The 24,504-nt window shown below is 41.9% G+C and overlaps 1 protein-coding gene across 2 annotated transcripts in view; it reads left to right on the top strand.

The window, feature by feature from the left end:
- The window catches only part of PROM2 (prominin 2), a 141,739-nt gene extending 118,153 nt beyond the window's left edge, over window positions 1-23,586 (top strand). Inside the window, exons 18-23 of one of the 2 annotated variants that reach the window (XM_077262949.1) lie at window positions 131-184; window positions 2,237-2,317; window positions 5,234-5,302; window positions 9,690-9,779; window positions 11,730-11,827; window positions 21,732-23,586. In XM_077262949.1, coding sequence (XP_077119064.1) covers window positions 131-184; window positions 2,237-2,317; window positions 5,234-5,302; window positions 9,690-9,779; window positions 11,730-11,827; window positions 21,732-21,798 — 459 coding nt within the window. In that variant the 3' untranslated portion in view covers window positions 21,799-23,586. Of the gene's footprint in view, window positions 1-130; window positions 185-2,236; window positions 2,318-5,233; window positions 5,303-9,689; window positions 9,780-11,729; window positions 11,828-21,671 lie in introns of both variants that reach the window. The other variant, XM_077262951.1, reaches the window with a different exon arrangement.
- The last annotated feature ends 918 nt before the right edge of the window (window positions 23,587-24,504 follow it).

Here is a 24,504-nt window from a genome sequence, read left to right as displayed (position 1 = left end):
GATGGAGACGTATTGACCACTACCACAAAACAATTTTCCTATGATGAATATCAAGTACACCATTGGAAGAATATTTTTTCTAGATTAGAATGTATAGTCCAAAAATGTTCTCTAATTTATCTTTTTTCAGGGCGAGTTAAACAACAGTGCCCAATCGTTGGCTGTGTTGGCGCCTAACCTTAATGTGAGTATTGTCCATTATGTTCTTCATGAAATAATATTGGTGTTGTGTGAGGATAAAAGTTAGCATTTTCCTCTACACACCACCAATCTTCTTCATAAGCTTAGTCTCGTATTACAGCTCATAGGTAAATGGGTAATTAATAGATGACGGTCGGATCCTTTGGCTAGGGTCACACAACCATTTTTTCTCCATCCGAGAAAAACGGTCTGATGTTTTCCACAGACCCATAGACTTACATTGTCGATTTTGATCTGACACTTAGATCAAAACTAGATATGTCAATAATTTTTTTGTTGGACCATGAAGAAAAATATAGACCTGCATTTAAACTGAACTGAGGTACCCAAGAATGTCCACTACAGAATGTATGACACTGTGGTGTTCCAGTTCCATACTCTGTGTACTTCTAGCCACCACAGGACCTACTATAAGCGGGGAAGTCCGGTATCCGATCTCCAATGCTCTGATACTCGGGACTTATCCTAAGGATGGGTGATCAATATCACAGTCTTGGACAACCCCACAGCAATTACTGATTGAGGGCAAGTACCCTATTACATCATGAAAAGGCAAATCAGCCATCTGAGTGGTCAGACGTACACAAACATTACCATAAACATGCTCTGGAATCACAGAAAATATTGGAATATTGGGATCTGCTGCCAATACCTGATCAACTGGGGTCTGACCACTGTGATCATCACCAGCTTCTAGTACAAAGCGGCTTAGCCCTAGCACCACCCATGTGAGCTCTATTGTTTATGTGTAAAAATGGTCCACGAGGCCAGGAAGGAGCCAACAGAAGACAATGTGGCATGGTGCTTACCCAACAACATGGACACATGTAAAAACAGTTTTTGCACCCTTTGCTTTCCAACTTCCAGTCTATATAAGACATCAAGCAATATTATTTTTTAATGGGATTTATCAAAGTGAAAAACTGTGAGGTCATATAAAGTGTGGACAGCTGAAGAGATTTCATTTATATCTCAGAACTCACTGTCACTCCCCCCAGTAAAGCCTACAAGAGGCCCACGTTCTGCACGATAATGAAGTATCTAGGTGTGTGGGCTGCTTGTCAAGGACTAGGAGTCTAGGGGATGACTCGCAATGCAGCGCAAAGGAGTTTCCAGATTACTGCAGGCAAGTGAAAGTAAGATCAGACATGAGAATCACAACTGTGGAATCTCTACCTCTTCACAAATCTAATAAATGATAGAGGTATAGATGTATAAAACTGACTGTGCTGGTGTTGAAGATGAGTAGTTCCATACTATTGGAAAAGTTCAGGAAGTTTTTTTATTGACACGATTTAGGTTAAGACTGAACCCTTTTTCATAACTAAATACAGACCTGTAGCTTGTTTTGAAAAAGAGTTTGGCCCAAGCCTGAAACGCATCAATAGGAAAACTAGATGAACTTCTCCAAGAGTGTGAAACTACTCATCTTCAACAGCAGCGCGGTCAGTGTTATACATTAGTACCTTTTTAGTTTTAAAAAAAGCTCTTCCTTTTCTCGGCTAATTACAACACAGCATTTATTGGAGTTGTGCCAGCCACAGCCTCATCAGGTGAGCACTTCTCACCCCCTATCCCCATTTACCTCACAGAGTTGTCCTATTTGCAATTTTTTCTGTGTTTTCTTCTGATATCTGAGCAGTACAGTAGGTCAGGGCCATTTTTCATGGTTCTTCATGCCAGTCTTAATGAAGGGATGTGGTGGAGTACGATCTGTCGAGGTAGAGAAGGAAGAGGTCATCACTTAATGAGTTTGGGGGATCTTCTCAATGACATGTGCCTTCACCAGAAACTCTAGCATTTCTGGAATAAGTAACGTCTGATGAATTCGGCAGGCACATCCATTCTATGTCCATTTTGGCAGAGCTTCCTTAGACTGGTATGAAAATTTTGTGAGTTTTAATAGTATTTAATACCAGTTTAATAACACTTTGATGAATTGGACTCAATCTCCTTATGTGAGTAGAGATCCCCTACTGCTACACATATAGCATATAATTGTTTTGTAACACAAGTCCCATCTTTTTTCTTTAAGGCTGGGATACAACGTGCCGTGCAAAATATCTACACACTGAAAGGACCACTGATTCAAGGAACAATTGATCAACTGAAGAATGTAAGTTACACATACTGAATGGTGTTATTCAGAGCAACCTCCACTGCAAAATCTGTAACAAGTCACCCACCTATCATGTGCCATTTATATTACGGGACAGTTTTTATGTAGAAGAAAAGCTATTGGACCCCCTCAGTCATCAGGGTCCGTATAGCTATGTACTTTAATTTCTTTAGTATTTGAAGAAATGTGACAAGACATGAAAAGAGTACACTGTGTGCAGAATTATTACGCAAGTTGTATTTTGATCACATGATACTTTTTATACATGTTGTCCTACTCCAAGCTGTTCAGGCTTAAGAGCCAGCTACCAATTAAGTAAATCAGGTGATGTGCATCTCTGTAATGAGGCGGGGTGTTGTCTAATGACATCAAAACCCTTTATAAGTTGTGCTTAATTATTAGGCAACTTCCTTTCCTTTGGCAAAATGGGTCAGAAGAGAGATTTGAAGGTCTTTAAAAAGTCCAAAATGAAATGAGAGTGACTCTTGATGGGCCAGATGGATGGACCAGAGGCTGGATCAGTAAAAGGCCAGAGAGCTCCACTCTGACTCAGACGCCAGCAAGGTGGAGGTGGGGTACTGTTATGGGCTGGTATCATCAAAGATATACTTGTGGGACCTTTTCGGGTTGAGGATGGAGTGAAGCTCAACTCCCAGACCTACTGCCAGTAGGTCAGTAGAAGACAACTTCTTCAAGCAGTGGTACAGGAAGAAGTCGGTATCGTTCAAGAAAAACATGATTTTCATGCATGACAATGCTCCATCAGATACCTCCAACTACTCCACAGCGTGGCTGGCCAGTAAAGGTCTCAAAGAAGAAACAATAATGACATGGCCCCCTTGTTCACCTGATCTGAACCCCATAGAGAACCTGTGGTCCCTCATAAAATGTGAGATCTACAGGGAGGGAAAACAGTCCACCTCTCGGAACAGTGTCTGGCAGGCTGTGGTGGCTGCTGCACGCAATGTTGATCGTAAACAGATCAAGTAACTGGCAGAATCTATGGATGGAAGGCTGTTGAGTGTTATCATAAAGAAAAGTGTCTATATTGGTCACTAAATTTTGGGGGGTTTGTTTTTGCATGTCAGAAATTTTTATTTCTAAATTTTGTGCAGTTATATTGGTTTACCTGGTGAAAATAAACAAGTGAGATGGGAATATATTTGGTTTTTATTAAGTTTCCTAATAATTCTGCACAGTAAGGGTACTGTCACACTCTGCAACTTTCCAACGATCACGACCAGCGATACGACCTGGCCGTGATCGTTGGAAAGTCGTTGTGTGGTCGCTGGAGAGCTGTCACACAGACCGCTCTCTAGCGACCAACGATGCCGAAGGCCCCGGGTAACCAGGGTAAACATCGGGTTACTAAGCGCAGGGCCGCGCTTAGTAACCCGATGTTTACCCTGGTTACCATCGTAAAAGTAAAAAAAAACAAACAGTACATACTCACATTCCGGTGTCCGTCAGGTCCCTTGCAGTCTGCTTCCCGCTCTGACTGAGTGCCGCCGTAAAGTGAAAGCAGATCACAGTGGTGATGTCACCGCTGTGCTCTGCTCTTACATTCCGGCCGGCAGTCAGTCAGAGCGGGAAGCAGACGGCAAGGGACCTGACGGACACCGGAATGTGAGTATGTACTGTTTTTTTTTTTTTTACTTTTACGATGGTAACCAGGGTAAACATCGGGTTACTAAGCGCGGCCCTGCGCTTAGTAACCCGATGTTTACCCTGGTTACAAGCGAACGCATCGTTGGATCGGTGTCACACACACCGATCCAACGATGACAGCGGGAGATCCAGCGACGAAAGAAAGTTCCAAACGATCTGCTATGACGTACGATTCTCAGCAGGGTCCCTGATCGCTGCTGCGCGTCAGACACAGCGATATCGTATGGATATCGCTGGAACGTCACGGATCGTACCGTCGTAGTGACAAAAGTGCCACTGTGTGACAGTACCCTAATAGTTACCTGCACAAACAGATATCCTCCTAAGATAGCCAACTCTTAAAAAAAAATTAACTCCAACTTCCAAAAATATTAAGCTGTGATATTTATGAGTCTGTTGGGTTGATTGAGAACATAGTTGTTGATCAATAATAAAAATAATCCTCTAAAATACAACTTGCCTAATAATTCTGCACACAGAGTATAGTCATTTGACTGATATTAGTGTCACTGCAGCATTATTTATATTACTTTCTATTACTAGCTACATATATTAGATCTGCGTAGGTTCATTTTTTAGGAGGAAAGGAAGTCACTATGGCCGCATCCCTATCTTAGGGTGATCTGAGTTCAGTTCAGTATAACCAAAATTTGCCAATTCTTCTGGAGTGTTCAGAGACCTCTTAGAAAAGGTGAGACGTCCCAGACTTCCTGGAGTTGACAAATCACTCGGGCGCACTCAAAAACTACTTGGAAAGCAGCCCTTCCAGAAGGATTCTACTGTAAAAAGGGTGTGGAAGAGTCATGGTTGGAGGGACATGAATAAGGGTGTGCCTAACTCATTAAGAGGTTCACGCGCCTCCAGCAGATATGTGCTCCAGGCAGGGACTTAAGTACAATTTCTGGACTAATTTCCATCACTACAGGGTGTAACTTTTCATGGATTTGACTAGCGGCTGTGGCCACGCTCTGTTCCACCCATGCACTGCACATATTGGCGGCATAGCTGGTGAGAACTGATATGAAAATGGCAAAAGTTACAATATCCTCGTGCAGGTTCTGAGTTGCGCAAAAATATTAAGAATTTTACACCAGAATTTTATTGAATCGGCCCTATTGTTTTATTTTCTGATTGTGTTTTATCTATATGTCACTTTAATACATGACTACCCTGAAGCAGCTGTGGCGTCTGAGCAATTTAACTATAAACTAAATGACTCATTTCACTTTCTGGCTATTTCTATAGGAGAGCAAGTGTCTGCTCGATCAAGCGATAGGATATTTTTCACAGTACATTGACTGGGTGAAGCAAACTGTAAGTTACAATTAAAATTTCACTAACAAGTATTGCCCTTAAATTAATAACTCTTCTTTAATTCCAGAAACAGCGCCACTCTTGTCCATAGGTCATGTATGGTATTGCACTTCTGCCTCCTCCATCCAAACCGGAGCTACAATACCAGACACAACCCAGCAACAAGAGTGGTGGAAAACAGATATCTTTTTATATTCTCAGACTGCCTTGTAATTATGCAGGATGTCGCCAGTTCCAGAGTATCAGCACAGATTATACAGATTATCTGCAGATTACAATAGTGTATTAGAATTATATGACCTGCAACAAGTTAAAACGTGCTAAGCAAGCATAACGCAATCTCTTTAGTAAGTCCTTAACGGTATGAATTAATTGCAAATACCAAGGCTGTTCTTAGCTGTAAATGTCTTTGTAAGCTTCTTGGGCGTGTAGATGTATGACAGCCAGCTTATTACTCACTGGATGTAACTGCTATAGATTAGTCGCGGTAGAACCTGCTTCTGCATGTAGTAGACTAGCTTAATTTGAGCAATAATTAAGAATTGACACTAAATCATAAAAACTTTTCACAATTCAAATGGTAGCATATCATTGATGTGACAGAGCTGACTGGAAAGAAGCCTCCACTCTGTAGATGTGACGTCAGCAGAGGCAGCTGAATTCCCGGCAGGAGCGGTTTGTGACCGCTCTGTGCCGTGGAAGAACAGCGCCATCCACAACAGGCAAGTAAGTTGCAACTACTTGCCCATTAGTGCTTAGATACATTTTTTGTTTTTGTAAAGTCCCCGCTATCCCCCTTAAATGCATAGGCCAATGCTTTTTTCATGACTGAGACCATATCATTAATTTTCCATCCGTGTGTCTGTTTTTTACAACCATATTTATACATCAACAGTTTAAAATGTCCATGATCAAACATACACTGCTCAAAAAAAAAAAGGGAACACTTAAACAGCAGAATATAACTCCAAGTAATTCAAACTTCTGTGAAATCAAACTGTCCACTTAGGAAGCAACACTGATTGACAATCAGTTTCACATGATGTTGTGCAAATGGAATAGACAATAGATGGAAATTATTGGCAATTATCAAGACACACTTAATAAAGGAGTGGTTCTGCAGGTGGGGACCACAGACCACATCTCAGTACCAATGCTTTCTGGTGGATGTTTTGGTCACTTTTGAATGTTGGTTGTGCTTTCACACTCGTGGTAGCATGAGACGGACACTACAACCCACACAAGTGGCTCAGGTAGTGCAGCTCATCCAGGATGGCACATCAATGCGAGCTGTGACATGAAGGTTTGCTGTGTCTGTCAGCGTAGTGTCCAGAGGCTGGAGGCGCTACCATGAGACAGGCCAGTACACCAGATGTGGAGTGGGCCATAGGAGTGTAACAACCCAGCACCAGGACCGCTACCTCAGCCTTTGTCCAAGGAGAAACAGCAGGAGCACTGCCAGAGCCCTGCAAAATGACCTCCAGCAGGCCACAAATGTGCATGTGTCTGCACAAATGGTTAGAAACTGACTCCATGAGGATGGTTTGTGTGCCCGACTTCCACAGATGGGGGTTGTGCTCACAGCCCAACACCATGCAGGATGCTTGGCATTTGCCACAGAACACCAGGATTGACAAAGTTGCCACTGGCTCCCTGTGCTCTTCACAGATGAAAGCAGGTTCACACTGAGCACATGTGACAGACGTGACAGAGTCTGGAGACACCGAGGAGAGCGATCTGCTGCCTGCAACATCCTTCAGCATGAGCCGTCCATGTGCTCGCCGGAGGTAGCCTGACTGCCATTAGGTCCCGTGATGAGATCCTCAGACCCCTTGTGAGACCATATGCTGGTGCGGTTGGCCCTGGGTTCCTCCTAATGCAGGACAATGCCAGACCTCATGCGGCTGGAGTGTGTCAGCAGTTCCTGCAAGATGAAGGCATTGAAGCTATGGACTGGCCCACCCATTCCCCAGACCTGAATCCGATTGAACCCATCTGGGACATCATGTCTTGCACCATCCACCAACGTCACATTGCACCACACTGTCCAGGAGTTGGCAGATGCTTTAGTTCAGGTCTGAGAGGAGATCCCTCAGGAGACCATCCGCCGCCTCATTAGGAGCATGCCCAGGCATAGTAGGGAGGTCATACAGGCAATTAGAGGCCACACACAATACTGAGCATCATTTCCTTGTCTTGAGGCATTTCCACTGAAGTTGGATCAGCCTGTAACTTCATTTTCCACTTTGATTTTGAGCATCATTTGAACTCTAGACCTCCGTGGGATACTAGTTGTGATTTAGGTTGATCATTTTTAGGTTTTATTGTTCTCAACACATTCCACCATGTAATGAATAAAGATTTACAACTGGAATATTTCATTCAGTGATATCTAGGATGTGGGATTTTAGTGTTCCCTTTTATTTTTTTGAGCAGTGTAGTTTCCTATGTTAATAATGGCAATGTTGCCATAAAAGTTGGATGCTATAGGGATGATTCATATGGGATCCCATTTTTATTTTTGCACGTGCATAGACTTGAATAGGCGAGTCTCACCCAAAATACGGACGAGACTAGTACATGCTGCAATTGTTTTCACACGGGCCCTCAGTCCATGTGAAAAAACTCTCATCTTAACCGAACAATTACATAACATTGGTCAGTGTGCTGTCAATGTGCTGTCTGCTGTTAACTCCGACAGCACCCATATGCATAATACAGAAGTTTGGGCTAGCCCTAAAGCTGATTATTAGTTTTTACTTTCTGAAGATCCCACCATTTTTTTCTCCTCTCTTTATTATCTCTTTGGAGGATTTTACATACCCTTAGCCTCCATCATTTCGATTGTATATGCAGATCCTCTAGGTCATATTATCTGGGCTGTTTCCCTGGGGTTTCTCCATGGTCAAAATTACTGTAAGCCTATAGCAGTCAGTCAACCTTCCCACCGCTGACATTAGTATACATGTGTAGACAAGCTCAGAGTTACATCAGTGTAACAGATGGTGAGTGCATCCTCTTGTTAAGGTGACGTTCAGACACCTGTAAAAAAACTCAAGCCAGTCACATCTGCAAATTGTGGGCATGATTGGCTCCATGTACATACTTTGGATGAGTGCAAAAGCTGCCTGCTACTTGCATGCACTAGTCGGACCTTTGTAGCACATGCTGAGATTTGGTCTACATAGACTGTCAGTCCATGTGGAAAATTGGTATGTGCACTGGCACATTGACTATAATGGGTGCATTTATGGTCTGTGGCGCACACACAAACAGCAGATGTCCATATAATAAAGTGGCTCTTCACCCTTGGACTGTAAAGCTCACATATTCTTCAAGTCGGGACTCTTAAAAAGAATCTGTCAGCAAGATTTTGCTATCTTATCTGAGAGCAGCATAATGTAGGCAAAGAGACCATGAATCCAATGATGTATCACTTAGATTACTGGGTGCAGCCTTTCTGACACAATCAGAGCTTTTAGATTAATCAACACAACAGAGCTGAAAGGAAGCACCAGGCTCTATATGTACAAAGCCCATAGACAGAGAGCTGCTTATCACAGAAGAGGCGGAGTCAGACTTGGGCTCAAGTGCTGATGTGTCTGAACAATGATAAGCTCCTGGTGCTAAAGTAATCACTGCAAATAAAACAATAGGATGGAACTTGATAGGAGAGGTATAGCTGAAATCTGTCTGCTAACCCCTACATCAGTGTTTATTAACTCCGGTCCTCACGACCCACCAACAGGTCAAGTTTTCAGGATCTCTTAGTATTGCACAGGTGATAATTTCATTATCTGCTCCAGCATTAACTCCATCACCTAATGGAAATCCTGAAAACATGGCCTGTTGGTGGGTCTTGAGGACTGGAGTTGAGAAACACTGCCCTACATCATGCTGTCTTTAGATTACATAGCAAAAACCTACTGACAGATTCCAGTGCTCGGGTCAAGAGATGGCGTCCCACTTGCACTTAGTTATAGGTAGACCGTTAGTCACGCGTTTTGAAGTCGTTTTCCAGAATCTATTCCATTAGATCATCAGAACATCATAAATGATGCGTTTCGGGTCTACCACCCTTTTTCAAACATAAAGTTATTATAATTTTGAAAAAAACCTCTGATAAAGCCAAAATGCATCAGTTATGATGTTATGATGAGTGACAATACATTTTTCATGAAAAAACAAACAATCAGAGCTCAAATGTTATTACAGAAATTATCACTAATGATTTTCTCCGTGGATTTTGAGCACCGGAAACAGTATCTGTGACAGAAGAAAATGAGATAGAAGCTTCCCATAATACCATGAATGACATTCAGCTGATAGAAGTGACTTCAGTCCATTGTGTTTCTGCAGAACTGACTCGTAGGCATTCTTATTCCAGATCACAAATAATATCGCCTCCTGCCGCTCAGTGTCCACCACACTTGACAATGCTCGCACTGTGGTCTGCGATAATGTGACCGACCCCTGGGTGAGTGGAATAACAAGCCAATGTTCAATATAGATATGGTGCACAGATTATATAGATATATTCCAAAGTTACTGATTTAATAGAAGACCGATATTACTGCCGAGTTACTGTAGGATAGGCTTGTAAATAGTGCTGCTCATATCAGTCTTGTATACATTCAATGTGAGGAAAACTGAGGGATTACATAACGGAGGTCACACAAGGAGAAATAAATCACGGCATGCTCCATTGCACACTGTGTTACAGCAAAACAGTGGCACGCGGAAGTCCTTGGGGACCATAAAACAAACCTCTATGGTAGGGTAAACCTATGTGGGCAGACATTTTCTGGGTCTTGCTGCCAGTAAGCATGTTGAAGCCTCCAGTCAGAATCTTCTCACACTATAAAGGCAAATAACAGAGATCAATAGATTGCACTAAACTGAACAGTTAGAAAGCATAGTCTTTATATTTAATGTACAAGGGGCACATACAGTTGTGCTCAAATGTGTACATAACCAGGCATAATGTTTTCTTTCTTGGCTTTTTTTAGAGAATATGAATGATAACACCAAAGCTTTTTCTCCACTCATGGTTAGTGGTTGGGTGAAGCCATTTACTGTCAAACTGTTGTGTTTTCTCTTTTTAAATCATAATGACAACCCAAAACATTATCATTCATTATCATTCATATTCTCTGAAAAAAGGCAAAGAAAGCAAAAATTCTGCCGGGGTATGTAAACTTTTGAGCACAACTGTATGGAAATGCTGGGACTTCATAGCAAAGGTTCGAATTGGGCCGACTCATGGACTCACGGCTGCAGTGTCAACAAGCCATTGGCTTCCTGCTAATGGGGTCCACTGGGGGTCACTGAGGGGGCATTTCTTCTCTGTCTAACCACTTAGTTGCTATGGTCAGTATGCACTGTAGCATCTAAGGGCTTGAAATGCTGTGATCCCAGTAGTTATGGGGGATGTCCGCTGTGGAAAATAACCAGCATCTGTATGTGAGCCCCACTCCATACAACTCCTCCTGACAACAAATATGGCAGAAGCTGGGAGAAGTGGGTGGACGACGGTCATGGAGAGGATCCATTAAGCCCTGGTCCTTCCCGACTCATAGGACCGTAGCAGCTGTGTTCTGCTGCCATTGACGCAATGCCACTAAGGCTAGGTTCACATTTGCGGTTGAGTCCGCAGCGTTTCCTACGCAACTGCAAACGCATGAAAACACTGCGTTTTTATCCACATCAACTTGCACATGACGAATAAAAACTGCAATGTTTGCACGCGTTTGCATGCGTTTTTGCATGCGTTGGCGTTATTTTTGCGTTTGTTATGAAAAAATTTTCAAGGAGAATTTCATTGGCACATGGGATTTCTGTATATAGACCCTTGTGCAAACGCAAGCGAACGCATGTACTTGCGTTCTATGCGTTCCCATAGACTGTAATGCGTTGTTTTGAGGCATGCACCTGCATCTACAATGTTAAAGATAGGAAATCAAGACGCATGTGGATGTATGCATCAGAAACACTGCAGACACAACTGCAAATGTGAAACCAGCCAACATATACCATTCAGAAATTCCTGGCATAAAAGTGGATTCCAGGTTCACAAGCAGCAGATTTGTTGCAGACAAAAAATCTCTTCTTTTCTTATGAACAGGATCCTTTCTACATCGTGTGATTGGGTCTCTACAAGCCCCATGCACATAAGTGGAAGAGTTATGAAAATGTATGCAACAAATCTGCAACATATACTCATAAAGTAAAGGGTCCTAAAAACTAGAAGGACTTACAGTAATAAGCAAGCTGACAAGCAAGCTGTGAGATAACTCTGCATCCAATCTAGATTCACCCACAGCTTGTTTTTTGGGGGTCATGTCCAAACTGACATTAAATATGTATATTCTACAAGAAATGTCGTAGTGCTAAAAGATAATAATAACTGATGTGTTTTTCCTTGTAGAATGGCTTTTGGTTTTGCCTTGGATGGTGTGCCATTCTCCTGATTCCTAATATAATATTGAGTATTAAATCTGCACAGTATATCGCACCCAAGTCTCGGTGAGTATACCCAGGGCTTTATACATCCACTAGCTGAAGAGCCCAGCATTGCCCGGGCATAATAACTAACTGTGGTTAGTTATAACAAATTATAATGATTATCCTCCATTCCATAGTGCTGTGCCCATATACCCATCATACATATCTTCCATCCCATAGTCCCGTGCCCATATACCCATCACACATCCTCCATTCCATAGTCCTGTGCCCATATACCCATCATACACGTCCTCCATCTCATATACCCGTGCCTATATGCCCATTATACATATCCTCCATCCCATAGTCTTGTGCCATATACCCATCACAAATCTTCCATCCCATAGTCCCGTGCCCATATACCCCATACATATCCTCCATCCCATAGTCCTGTGCCCATATACCCATCACACATCCTCCATCCCATAGTCCCGTGCCCATATACCCATCATACACATCCTCCATTCCATAGTCCCATGCCCATATACCCATCACACATCCTCCATCCCATAGTTCCATGCCCATATACCCAATATGACATCATCTTCATCATCTTCGCCATGGCAACCATTCTGACATCATTGTCGCCATGGCAACTTATTATGACATCATCGTCACCATGGCAACCATTATGACATCACCGTCACCATTGCAAGCTAATATGACATCATCATCACCATAGCAACCATTATGACATCACCGTCACCATTTCAAAAGATTATGACATCATCGTCGCCATGGCAAGCATTATGACATCATTTTCGTCATGGCAACCTTTATGATATCATCATCGCCATAGCAACCATTATGACATCATCGTTGATACACACACATATATACTTGTTTTTACATATAGACATACTCCTAAAAGAGCAGAAAGCAGTGCTGAAAATGCATAAAAAGGCATAAAATCATGTGTCTGTTATTAATAGGCTTACATTGCTTTAAAAAAGCATTTATGTCTGTGAACTTTTCCACATTTTCCATGTTACACCCACAAAATGAAATGTTTTTATATTTGGATTTTATGTGATATAACAACACAAAGTAGCGAGCATTTGTCAAATGTAAAGAAAATTATATATGGTTTTCTAAATATTTAAAAAAATATAAATCTGAAAATTGTGATGTGCATTTGTATTCAGCCCCCTGAGTCAATACTTTGCAGGAGCAACTTTCGCTCCAATTACTACTGCAAGTCTTTTTGGTATGTCTCTACTAGGTTTGCACATCTAGAAGATGACATTTTTGTCCATTTACTGGGCACACTCGCTCAGTGAGATTGGATAGAGATGTCTGACTGTGACCAGTAAGTTTCAAGAATTGCTACATATTATCTATGGGACTTAGGTCTGGGCTGTGACTGGGCCATTCACACACATGAATCGATTGTAGCTCTGACAGTATGTTTAGGGTCGTTGTCCTGCTGGAAGGTGAACCTATGCCCCAGTGTCAAGTCTTTTGTAGCCTTAACCAGGATTTCCTTCAGAATTACCTTGTATTTAGTTCCATCCATCTTCCAATCAACTCTGACAAGCTTCCCTGTCTCTGCTGAAGAAAAGCTACCCCATAGCATGATGCTGCCACGACCATGTTTAACCCCTTAACGACCGCCGATACGCCTTTTAACGGCGGCCGCTAAGGGTACTTAATCCACAGCGCCGTTAATTAACGGCGCTGTGGAAAAAGTGAATAGCGCCCCCCAGAGTCGGGTTTTCTCTGGGGTCTCGGTTGCCGAGGGTAGCCGAGACCCCAGAGAACATGATTCGGGGGGGTTTTACCGACCCCCGAGTTGCGATCGCCGGTAATTAACCGTTTACCGGCGGTCGCAACAACAAAAAAAAACGCGATTTGCCGTTTAATTTCTCTGTCCTCCGATGTGATCGCACATCGGAGGACAGAGAAATGTGGTCCCCGATGGCCCCCAATAGCCCCCCAATACTCACCTATCTCCCCCGGTGCTCCTCGTGGCTCCCGATGGGCGCCGCCATCTTTTTTCCGGGAAAAAATGGCGGGCGCATGCGCAGTGCGCCCGCCGCCCGGCACCCGGATGTTCTTTGGGGTCTCGGCTGCCGGGGGTAGCTGAGACCCCAAAGAACATGATCGGGGTCGGTTTGCACCGACCCCTGCTTTGCGATCGCCGGTAATTAACAGTTTACCGGCGACCGCAAAAAAAAAAAAAAAGCGATCAGTTATTTCTCTGTCCTCTGATGTGATCGCACATCAGAGGACAGAGAAATAGGGGGATTCGGGGACCCTAACATACTCACCCGGTGTCCCTGGGTCCTCTTCTGTCTTCTCCTGCCAGCCGGCTTTTTCATCATGGCGGGCGCATGCGCAGTGCGCCCGCCATCTGCTGCCATCTGCCGGCCGGCAGGAGAAGACAAGTTGGGGCTAAAATTAGGGTTAGGGTTAGGGTTAGGGTTAGAGTTAGGGTTAGGGTTAGAGTTAGAGTTAGGGTTAGGGTTAGGGTTAGAGTTAGGGTTAGGGTTAGGGTTAGAGTTAGGGTTAGGGTTAGAGTTAGGGTTAGGGTTAGAGTTAGAGTTAGGGTTAGGGTTAGAGTTAGGGTTAGGGTTAGGGTTAGGGTTAGAGTTAGGGTTAGGGTTAGGGTTAGAGTTAGGGTTAGGGTTAGAGTTAGGGTTAGGGTTAGAGTTAGGGTTAGGGTTAGGGTTAGAGTTAGGGTTAGGGTTAGGGTTAGAGTTAGGGTTAGGGTTAGAGTTAGAGTTAGGGTTAGGGTTAGAGTTAGGGTTAGAGTTAGGGTTAGGGTTGGGGCTAAATTTAGGGTTAGGGTTAGGGCTAGGGTTAGGGTTAGGCTACTTTCACACTAGCGTTTTTTGGCTTCCGTCGCAATGCGTCGTTGGAGAAAAAACGCATCCTGCAAAAGTGCTTGCAGGATGCGTTTTTTCTCCATTGGCTTGCATTAGCGACGCATTGCGACGGATTGCCACATGTCGCATCCGTCGTGCGACGGATGCGTCGTGCTTCGGCGGACCGTCGACACAAAAAAAACTACATGTAACTTTTTTGTGCGACGTGTCCGCCATTTCCGACCGCGCATGCGTGGCCGGAACTCCGCCCCCGCCTCCCCGCACCTCACAATGGGGCAGCGGATGCGTTGAAAAAACAGCATCCGCTGCACTCGTTGTGCGGCGCTTACAACGCTAGCGTCGGTACGTCGGCCCGACACACTGCGATGGGCCGAGTACGACGCTAGTGTGAAAGTAGCCTTAGGCTTCTTTCACACTTGCGTCGGTACGGTGCGGTCGCAATGCGTCGGCCCGATGTACCGACACACGTTGTGAAAATTGTGCACAACGTGGGCAGCGGATGCAGTTTTTCAACGCATCCGCTGCTCAGTCTATGTCCTGGGGAGGAGGGGGCAGAGTTACGGCCACGCATCCGCGGAAATGGCGGACGCGACGTACAAAAAAAAGGTTACATTGAACTTTTTTTGTGACGACGGGGGCTAAAGTTATGGTTAGGGTTGGGGCTAAAGTTAGGGTTGGGGCTAAAGTTAGGGTTAGAGTTGGGATTAGGGTTAGGGTTTGGATTAGGGTTGGGATTAGTGTTACGTTTGGGATTAGGGTTAGGGTTGGGATTAGGGTTAGGGGTGTGTTGGATTTAGGGTTTTGATTAGGGTTATGGTTAGGGTTGAGATTAGGGCTGTTTTGGGGTTAGGGTTGTGATTATCGTTAGGGTTGTGATTAGGATTATGGATCGGGTTGAGATTAGGGTTAGGGCTGTGTTGGGGTTAGGGTTGGAGTTAGAATTGGGGGGTTTCCACTGTTTAGGTACATCAGGGGGTCTCCAAACACGACAGCCAATTTTGCGCTAAAAAAGTCAAATGGTACTCCCTCCCTTCTGAGCTCTGCCGTGCACCCAAACAGTGGTTTACCCCCACATATGGGGCATCAGCGTACTCGGGATAAATTGGACAACAACTTTTGGGGTCCAATTTCTCCTGTTACCCTTGTGAAAATAAAAACTTGGGGGCTAAAAATCTTTTTTGTTGGAAAAAAATATATTTTTTTATTTTCACTACTCTGCATTATAAATTTCTGTGAAGCACTTGAGCTTTCAAAGTTCTCACCACATATCTAGATAAGTTCCTTAGGGGGTCTAGTTTCCAAAATTTGGTCACTTGTGGGGGTTTCTACTGTTTAGGTACATTAGGGGTCTGCAAACGCAACATAACGCCCGCAGACAATTCTATCAAAGTCTGCATTCCAAAATGGCGCTCCTTCCCTTCCGAGCTCTGCCGTGCGCCCAAACAGTGGTTTACCCCCACATATGGGGTACCAGCATACTCAGGACAAATTGGACAACAACTTTTGGGGTCCAATTTCTCTTGTTACCCTTGTGAAAATAAAAATTTGGGGGCTAAAAAAATCTTTTTTGTGGGAAAAAAAATATTTTTTATTTTCACTACTCTGCATTATAAACTTCTGTGAAGCACTTGGGCATTCAAAGTTCTCACCACATATCTAGATAAGTTCCTTGGGGGGTCTATTTTCCAAAATGGGGTCACTTGTTGGGGGTTTCTACTGTTTAGGTACATTAGGGGTCTGCAAACGCAACATAACGCCCGCAGACAATTCTATCAAAGTCTGCATTTCAAAATGGTGCTCCTTCCCTTCCGAGCTCTGCCGTGCGCCCAAACAGTGGTTTACCCCCACATATGGGGTACCAGCATACTCAGGACAAATTTGACAACAACTTTTGGGGTCCAATTTCTCTTGTTACCCTTGTGAAAATAAAAACTTGGGGGCTAAAAAATCTTTATTGTTAAGAAATATATATTTTTTATTTTCACGACTCTGCATTATAAACTTCTGTGATGCACTTGGGCATTCAAAGTTCTCACTACACATCTAGATAAGTTCCATGGGGGTCTAGTTTCCAAAATGGGGTCACTTTTGGGGGGTTTCTGCTGTTTAGGCACATCAGGGGCTCTCCAAACGCGACATGGCGTCCGATCTCAATTCCAGTCAATTTTGCATTGAAAAGTCAAATGGCGCTCCTTTGCTTCCGAGCTCAGCCATGCGCCCAAACAGTGGTTTACCCCCACATATGGGGTGTCGGCGTACTCAAGACAAATTGTACAACAGCTTCTGGGGTCCATTTTCTCCTGTTACCCTTGGTAAAATGTGATTTTTTTATTTTCACGGCTCTACGTTATAAACTTCTGTGAAGCACCTGGGGGTTTAAAGTGCTCACCACACATCTAGATAAGTTCCTTAAGGGGTCTAGTTTCCAAAATGGTGTCATATGTGGGGGGTCTCTACTGTTTAGGCACATCAGCGGCTCTCCAAACGTGACATGGCGTCCGATCTCAATTCCAGCCAATTCTACATTGAAAAAGTAAAACGACACTCCTTCTCTTCCAAGCTCTGCGGTGCGCCCAAACAGTGGTTTACCCCCATATATGGGGTATCGACGTACTCAGGAGAAATTGCACAACAACTTTTGTGGTCTAATTTCTCCTGTTACCCTTGTGAAAATAAAAATTTGTGGGCAAAAAAATCATTTTTGTAGAAAAAATGAGATTTTTTATTTTCACGGCTCTACGTTATAAACTTCTGTGAAGCACTTGGGGGTTCAAAGTGCTCACCACACATCTAGATAAGTTCCTTAAGGGGTCTAGTTTCCAAAATGGTATCACTTGTGGGGGGTTTCCACTGTTTAGGCACATCAGGGACTCTCCAAACGCGATATGGCATCCGATCTCAATTCCAGCCAATTCTGCATTGAAAAAGTCAAACGGTGCTCCTTCACTTCCAAGCTCTGCGGTGCGCCCAAACAGTGGTTTACCTCCACATATGGGGTATCGACGTACTCAGGAGAAATTGCACAACAACTTTTGTGGTCTAATTTCTCCTGTTACCCTTGTGAAAATAAGAATTTGTGGGCGAAAAAATCATTTTTGTGAAAACAAATGCGATTTTTTATTTTCACGGCTCTACGTTATAAACTTCTGTGAAGCACTTGGGGGTTCAAAGTGCTCACCACACATCTAGATAAGTTCCTTGGGGGGTCTAGTTTCCAAAATGGTGTCACTTGTGGGGGGTTTCCACTGTTTAGGCACATTAGGGGCTCTCCAAACGCAACATGGCGTCCGATCTCCATTCCAGCCAATTCTGCATTGTAACAGTCAAACGGTGCTCCTTCACTTCCAAGCTCTGCGGTGCGCCCAAACAGTGGTTTACCTCCACATATGGGGTATCGGTGTACTCAGGAAAAATTGCACAACAAAATTTGTGGTTAAATTTCTGTTTTTACACTTGTGAAAATTTAAAAAAATGGTTCTGAAGTAAAATGTTTGCAAAAAAAAGTAAAATGTTCATTTTTTTCTTCCACATTGTTTTAGTTCCTGTGAAGTACGTAAAGGGTTAATAAACTTCTTGAATGTGGTTTTGAGCAGCTTGAGGGGTGCAGTTTTTAGAATGGTGTCACACTTGGTTATTTTCTATCATATAGACCCCTCAAAATCACTTCAAAGGTGATGTGGTCCCTAAAAAAAACATGGTGTTGTAAAAATGAGAAATTGCTGGTCAACTTTTAACCCTTATAACTCCCTAACAAAAAAAAAAAATTGTTTCCAAAATTGTGCTGATGTAAAGTAGACATGTGAGAAATGTTATTTATTAACTATTTTTTGTGACATATCTCTCTGATTTAAGGGCATAAAAATACAAAGTTTGAAAATTGCAAAATTTTAAAAATTTTCGCCATATTTCCATTTTTTTCATAAATAATCGCAAGTAATATCGAAGAAATGTTACCACTAACTTGAAGTACAACATGTCATGAAAAAACAATCTCAGAATCAGCGGGATCCGATAAAGCGTTCCAAAGTTATAACCTCATAAAGTGACACTGGTCAGAATTGTAAAAATTGGCTCGGTCATTAAGTACCAAATTGGCTCTGTCACTAAGGGGTTAAAAGTGGGGATGGTGCTTTCAGGGTGACGTGCAGTGTTAGTTTACTGCCACACATAGCATATAACGTATATATAACATAACATATTTTTCTTTTAGTCCAAAAAGTTCTACTTTGCTTTCATCTGATCAGTGGGCCTTCTTCCACATGCTGTCTCCCCTACACAGCTTTTTACAAACCCCTAACGGGACTTCTTATGGCTTGCTTCGAAAATAACTTTCTTCTTGCCTCTTTTTCATAAAGGCCGGATTTGTGGAGTATACGATCAATAGCCTTGTGGACAGATTCTCCCACCTGAGCTGTGGATCTCTACAGCTCCTCCAGAGTGGCCATGGGCTTCTTGGCTGCTTCGCAAATAAGTTCTCTCCTTGTTTGGGATGTCAGTTTATGTGGACGGCCTTGTTTTGGTAGGTAGTTGTGACAAACTCCTTCCATTTTTGAATGAAGGATTGTTCAAATGTTCTTCCCGAGATGTTCAGAGATTGGGCTATTTTTTATAACCTAACTCTGCTTTACTCTTCTCCACATCTTGTGTGTTCCTTCCTTTTCATGATGTTGTTTGATCCCTAATGTTCTCAAACAAACCTCTGAGGCCTTCATAAAACAGCTGTAGTTATACTGAGAATAAATGACATTACAGGTGGACTCAATTTACTAATTATGTGACTTCTGGAGGCGATAGGTCACTCAGGATTTTATTTAGCGGTATCAGACTACAGGGGGCTGAATACAAATGCACGCCACAGTTTTCAGATTTATATTTCTAAAAATAATTGAAAACCTTGTATCACTTCCTTTACACTTCACAAGTACTTCTTTGTCTTGGTGCATAGCATAAAATCCCAATAAAAACATATTTAATTTTGTAGCTGTAACGTGACAAAATAAGGAAAAGTTCAAGGGGTATTTACTTATTAAAAAAACGCCTTGCTGGTGTTGTCCTTGGTAGGATACTTTTTGAAAGCACTGTATATTTGCGCTAGATGTTGGCATTATTTCTACTTAGCTTACTTCATAAATGTGACCTACAATCATCTCCTCGGAGACTTGAGCACTTTACTCATCACTTTTCAAATCTGGTGCATGACTTTTGAAAAACAGTACTTTATACTGAGAATTGACGAAAAGGGAACATGTCAGCAGAAAAATTACCTTTTGTTCATTTCATATTTTTTCATGTTAGACTTATTTTTTATGCCATTTTGGAGATTTTTGTTAAATATCACTTACTATAATGAAGTTTACACTCTTATATCACACCACCTGTACTGTAGAGATAATTTATCAGCAATCATCTTATCATAACAGGCAGGATGAAACTGTAACTCATATGTACAGTTATGCTCAAAAGTTTACATACCCCAACAGAATTTTACCTTTCTTGGCCTTTTTTCAGAGAATATGAATGATAACACCAAAACTTTTTCTCCACTCATGGTTAGTGGTTGGGTGAAGCCATTTATTGTCGAACTACTGTGTTTTCTCTTTTTAAATCATAATGACAACCCAAAATATCCAAAAGACCCTGATCAAAAGTTCACATACCCTGGTGATTTTGGCCTGATAACATGCACACAAGTTGACACAAATGGGTTTGAATGGCTACTAAAGGTAACATCCTCACCTGTGACCTGTTTGCTTGTAATCAGTGTGTGCATAAAAGCTGAGTGATTTTCCCTGATCCAGACAGACTCCTGCATCTTTCATCCAGCCACTGAAGTTTCTGGATTGTGAGTCATGGAGATGGTAAAAGAATTGTGAGTCTGCAGCAGCTTCTACCTAATTTATTTTACTCCAGAGTTGGATTCACAGCTACACAGCTCAGTACTGCAGTATAATGTCTTCTATACTGTTGCTGCTACTTCTGGCTGCATGATACGTAGGGAAAAAAGAGAAGGAATCCCTCATGTCTTTGTATACAGAGTACGGAAGACATCATAGAAAATAGGCTTTGAGAAAACTGAAAAATTGTACATAGAGCCTGCAGAAGGGAACTCTTGCAAATAATGCAAATTAATAATCAGAAATGGTGCTTATCTTGTACATACAAGCATATTGTGTGTATATGTAAGCATATTCTGAAAGTCAACAGAAACAACAGGTTTTCTAAAATCAATAGATAATTCTCTGATGACACATATCCTTTTTGAATTTGCAGCAAAACATTGAATAGTTTACAACGTTTTTGGCTGTTTTGTTGCCGTTAGTGGCATTTTCTGGAGTGGGTTAGCGAGATCTACTTTCATTTACAATATTCTATATTGTGAAGTACAAGTAAAATAAAAATATTCAGAAGAATATCTACTGAACTGATAATGGCTACTTTACACTAACATACACATAGGACATGTTTCCTTCTTTCTTTTGGGTGATACTTTTCTCATTTCTTGAATATGGTGTAAATATTTTTCAGTGGATTGATTCAAGGAACCTGTAATCACAAAATTGAGAATCTCTATTAATATCTTTCATCTGATTATCTTTTATTATTAAATACTTGTGTTCTGTACTGTCTTCAGAGGAGTTATCAAGTTTATGAAAAAAAGCAGCATCAAATATAAAGAAACAAAACTATTCACCTATTCCATACCCTGCCGATCCAGCGATTACGATCCAGCTTCTCTTTTTTCGAGCGGCGAGCATGTGCCTTACTGCTGAGCCATAATGCCAGTTGTATGAAATTTGATCACTGGAACCAATGCTTGACCATGGCTGGTGCATCAACATTGGATCATCCAAAGGTGGAATAGCGGAACAGTGTTGCTTTATTTTATAGTATATTGAGCTGTTTTTATTCTTTTCGTCAAACTAGATAACCACTTTGCACTTTTGTTTTATTATATGCTATTCCTGCTCATATGTTCCCAATGCTCCATACTAATCCAATCATCATCTGTTTTCTGTTTCTTTGGGTTTGTTATGCAGACTATCTCTGACTCTCTAGCCCGCCATCTTTGCCTCTTATTTTCTCTGATCTACCTGCAGAGGTCGAACTCCCGAAGAGGAGAATCTTTTCCCAATGACTCCAATTTCAGAGATTGGGAAATATTAATTCTGATCTCCGGAGGGTTTTTTTTCCATACGTGAAGCTGAAGAATTTGGGGATTTCATGATGAACTTTTGATGGAGCCACGTCATCCAAGTTGGATTACAAAACTATGTTAACAAGAGAGGAGCTCTATGTAATAATATACCAAGGCCCTTAAATGTGATTGAACACTCATGAATGGCCCAGAAACAACAACATTTGGAACTTTCAAAAATTTGTTGATCGCATGACAAAATGCATACAAACATCAACAGTCAACATAACAAAAATTATTAAGGGTCATCTATTTTTGACTGGTGGTCCCACAAGAAGAAGAACATAGTAGGTTCTTGCACTGCTTAAACCCTGACAATAAGAATCGGAATCCAAGAAGCATGTGCTTGACTCCCCTGCAGCGCCCCCCACAAAAGAAGATTATCTATAATTGCTATTGAAATCAACGAGTTGTTGATATAATGCCTACAACTGTTGGGTCACAGATATTGACACTCTGGCTACTAAATTGGGGTTCTGAACAGGAGACTCACTTCTATCTAAGCCTACTTGAAAATGGGTTTTCCGAACCACACATCTTAATGGAGTGGATTATTACACTGTAGGTTGACGCTATTTATGGCTACTTACATTGGTATTGTAAGTAACTAGTAATCTACAAGAGCCAAACCTAACAAAGCTGGGATCCAGAAGCTGTCCACGAATCCACGGTCTAAGATGCATATAAAAATTTCTGAAACCTGGATAAACTGAGTGTATTTTGATTCCCCTTTTTTTCCAGAGAATATCTGATCATCCAGGGGAGTAACTATAATATGTGAAGGGGGTTTCAAAAGGTTTCATTGCCCCATATGAAAACACTTTTACCATTATGAATGGCCTACCTCAAAAACATTAAGATCTACGCTACAAGGCTATACAATCCAATTTTTAGATATGTTATACAAAATGACTCTTTAATTGCACTGAACTCTCTTACCATTATCTACCGCAACGTTTAAGCAAATCTAAGTGAATGAGGACTGAGCGTTTCTTCATAAACCAAGATGACCATAGACTTAATGTGCCAAAAAGAATATGAGCTGATACTGTATATAAACACTATTAAAATGTGAAAGAAATGTCAAAAAGCCTTAGACCTCATGCACACGACTGTACTACAGGTATGCGTGTTTGTAATATACATATCTATAACAGAGTGGCCATGGATTGCTATGAGCCCATACATATTGCCTCCAGTTAAATAAAGAGGTGTTTTATGGAGTCACTGACATGCTTCATGTGCTGAACAATAGGACTAGGACTGGCTATTGGGCTATGTTGGAGAGGGGCACACAGAATGCCTGGCACTTGAGGTTGCAACCCCACAAATCGTCATATTCATTGAAAAGTAAAGCTGTCTATACCCATGAGATATCTGCTATACAAACATTCATTCAGCAGGCAGCAGTCTCTCCTGACTCTCTGATCCCTCTCAATGAAGAGAAAAGAGAAAGGCATCGGCTTATCTCCCATTAATATAAAAGGATTGGGCTTTGAAATTCCAACTGTCCGATCGTTCTCTTCCGGTAACATCATCTATCAGCATAGAGTCGGGTGGTAGGCTGGACCCGCCAAAAATTCGTTGGTTCATCTGATTTTTATCTAATGTGTATGGGGGCCTTTTGATTATTTTAGACATTGTATAGCACTGATATTAGATAAGTTTATGTAAGGTGATGTTATTATGAAAGTATTTATCACTGTATGTTGGTATTATTTGAGCACTTTATCTGAGAGAACTGAGCAGATTATGCAAACTACACTCCGGTCACACTTTGATCACTGTTTGATGAAAGTGTGAGCATAGTGTAGTCCAGTTTCTCAAATGAAGAGAAGATGGAGAAAAAAAATTCTTCATCTTCTCCATTCTGTGAGGCTGTGAAAATTTGAATGCACTCAGATGTCATGCAAGTCCAATCTGATGATTTCAACACATTCATTGACTTGTATGGCTGAGTGCCTTCTGAAAGTCAGCTCAAACTCTGGCATTCAGCAATTTTTCTCCTTGGACAGACACTATCCAAGGAAAAAAAATGGACACTGGTCCTGCCTCATTGAATAACAGGGGGACGAGTGCTATCCGATAAAACGACAGATAGCACTCATCCAATTATTGTGGTCGCATGCCTGAGCACTAGCAATAATCATTTCAGAACTTTTTCCACCTTTAATGTCACCCATAATTTGTGCAATTCCACTGACACTGAGAAAGAAATTGAAAAATCATTTTGAGGGGAGGAAATATAAATCATAGAAATAAAATAACCCCATATAAAGTTTAGCTGTTCTACTAGGATTTTCATAACATTTTCTTAGTTGCATTTTGGAGCAAATTCCATTGTTCGTAAACAGCTAACAACACAGCAAAAGGATTGCTGAAAGTTATAAGTCGGGAGAAGGGTCCAAAAAATGTCCAAGACATTAGACATACTGTACCATGGAATACTGTGAAGACGGTCGTCAAGAAGTGGTTTATATTTTGCTCAACAATGACATTACCTACAACCAAATGTCCCTCAAAATAAATGAAAATATAAGAAGAAAACTAGTCTGGAAGCCTACCAAGAGGCCTATAACAACATTCATGGAGCTGCAGGAATTTCTGGAAAGTACTGATTGTGCAATGCATGTGACAACAATCTCCCATATTATATATGTCTGGCCTGTGGTGTA

Source organism: Ranitomeya variabilis, chromosome 5, assembly GCF_051348905.1.
Source record: "Ranitomeya variabilis isolate aRanVar5 chromosome 5, aRanVar5.hap1, whole genome shotgun sequence".
Lineage (NCBI taxonomy): Eukaryota > Metazoa > Chordata > Amphibia > Anura > Dendrobatidae > Ranitomeya > Ranitomeya variabilis.
The sequence above is the reverse complement of the archived record's forward strand: the minus strand, read 5'-3'. Positions and strand labels throughout refer to the sequence as shown.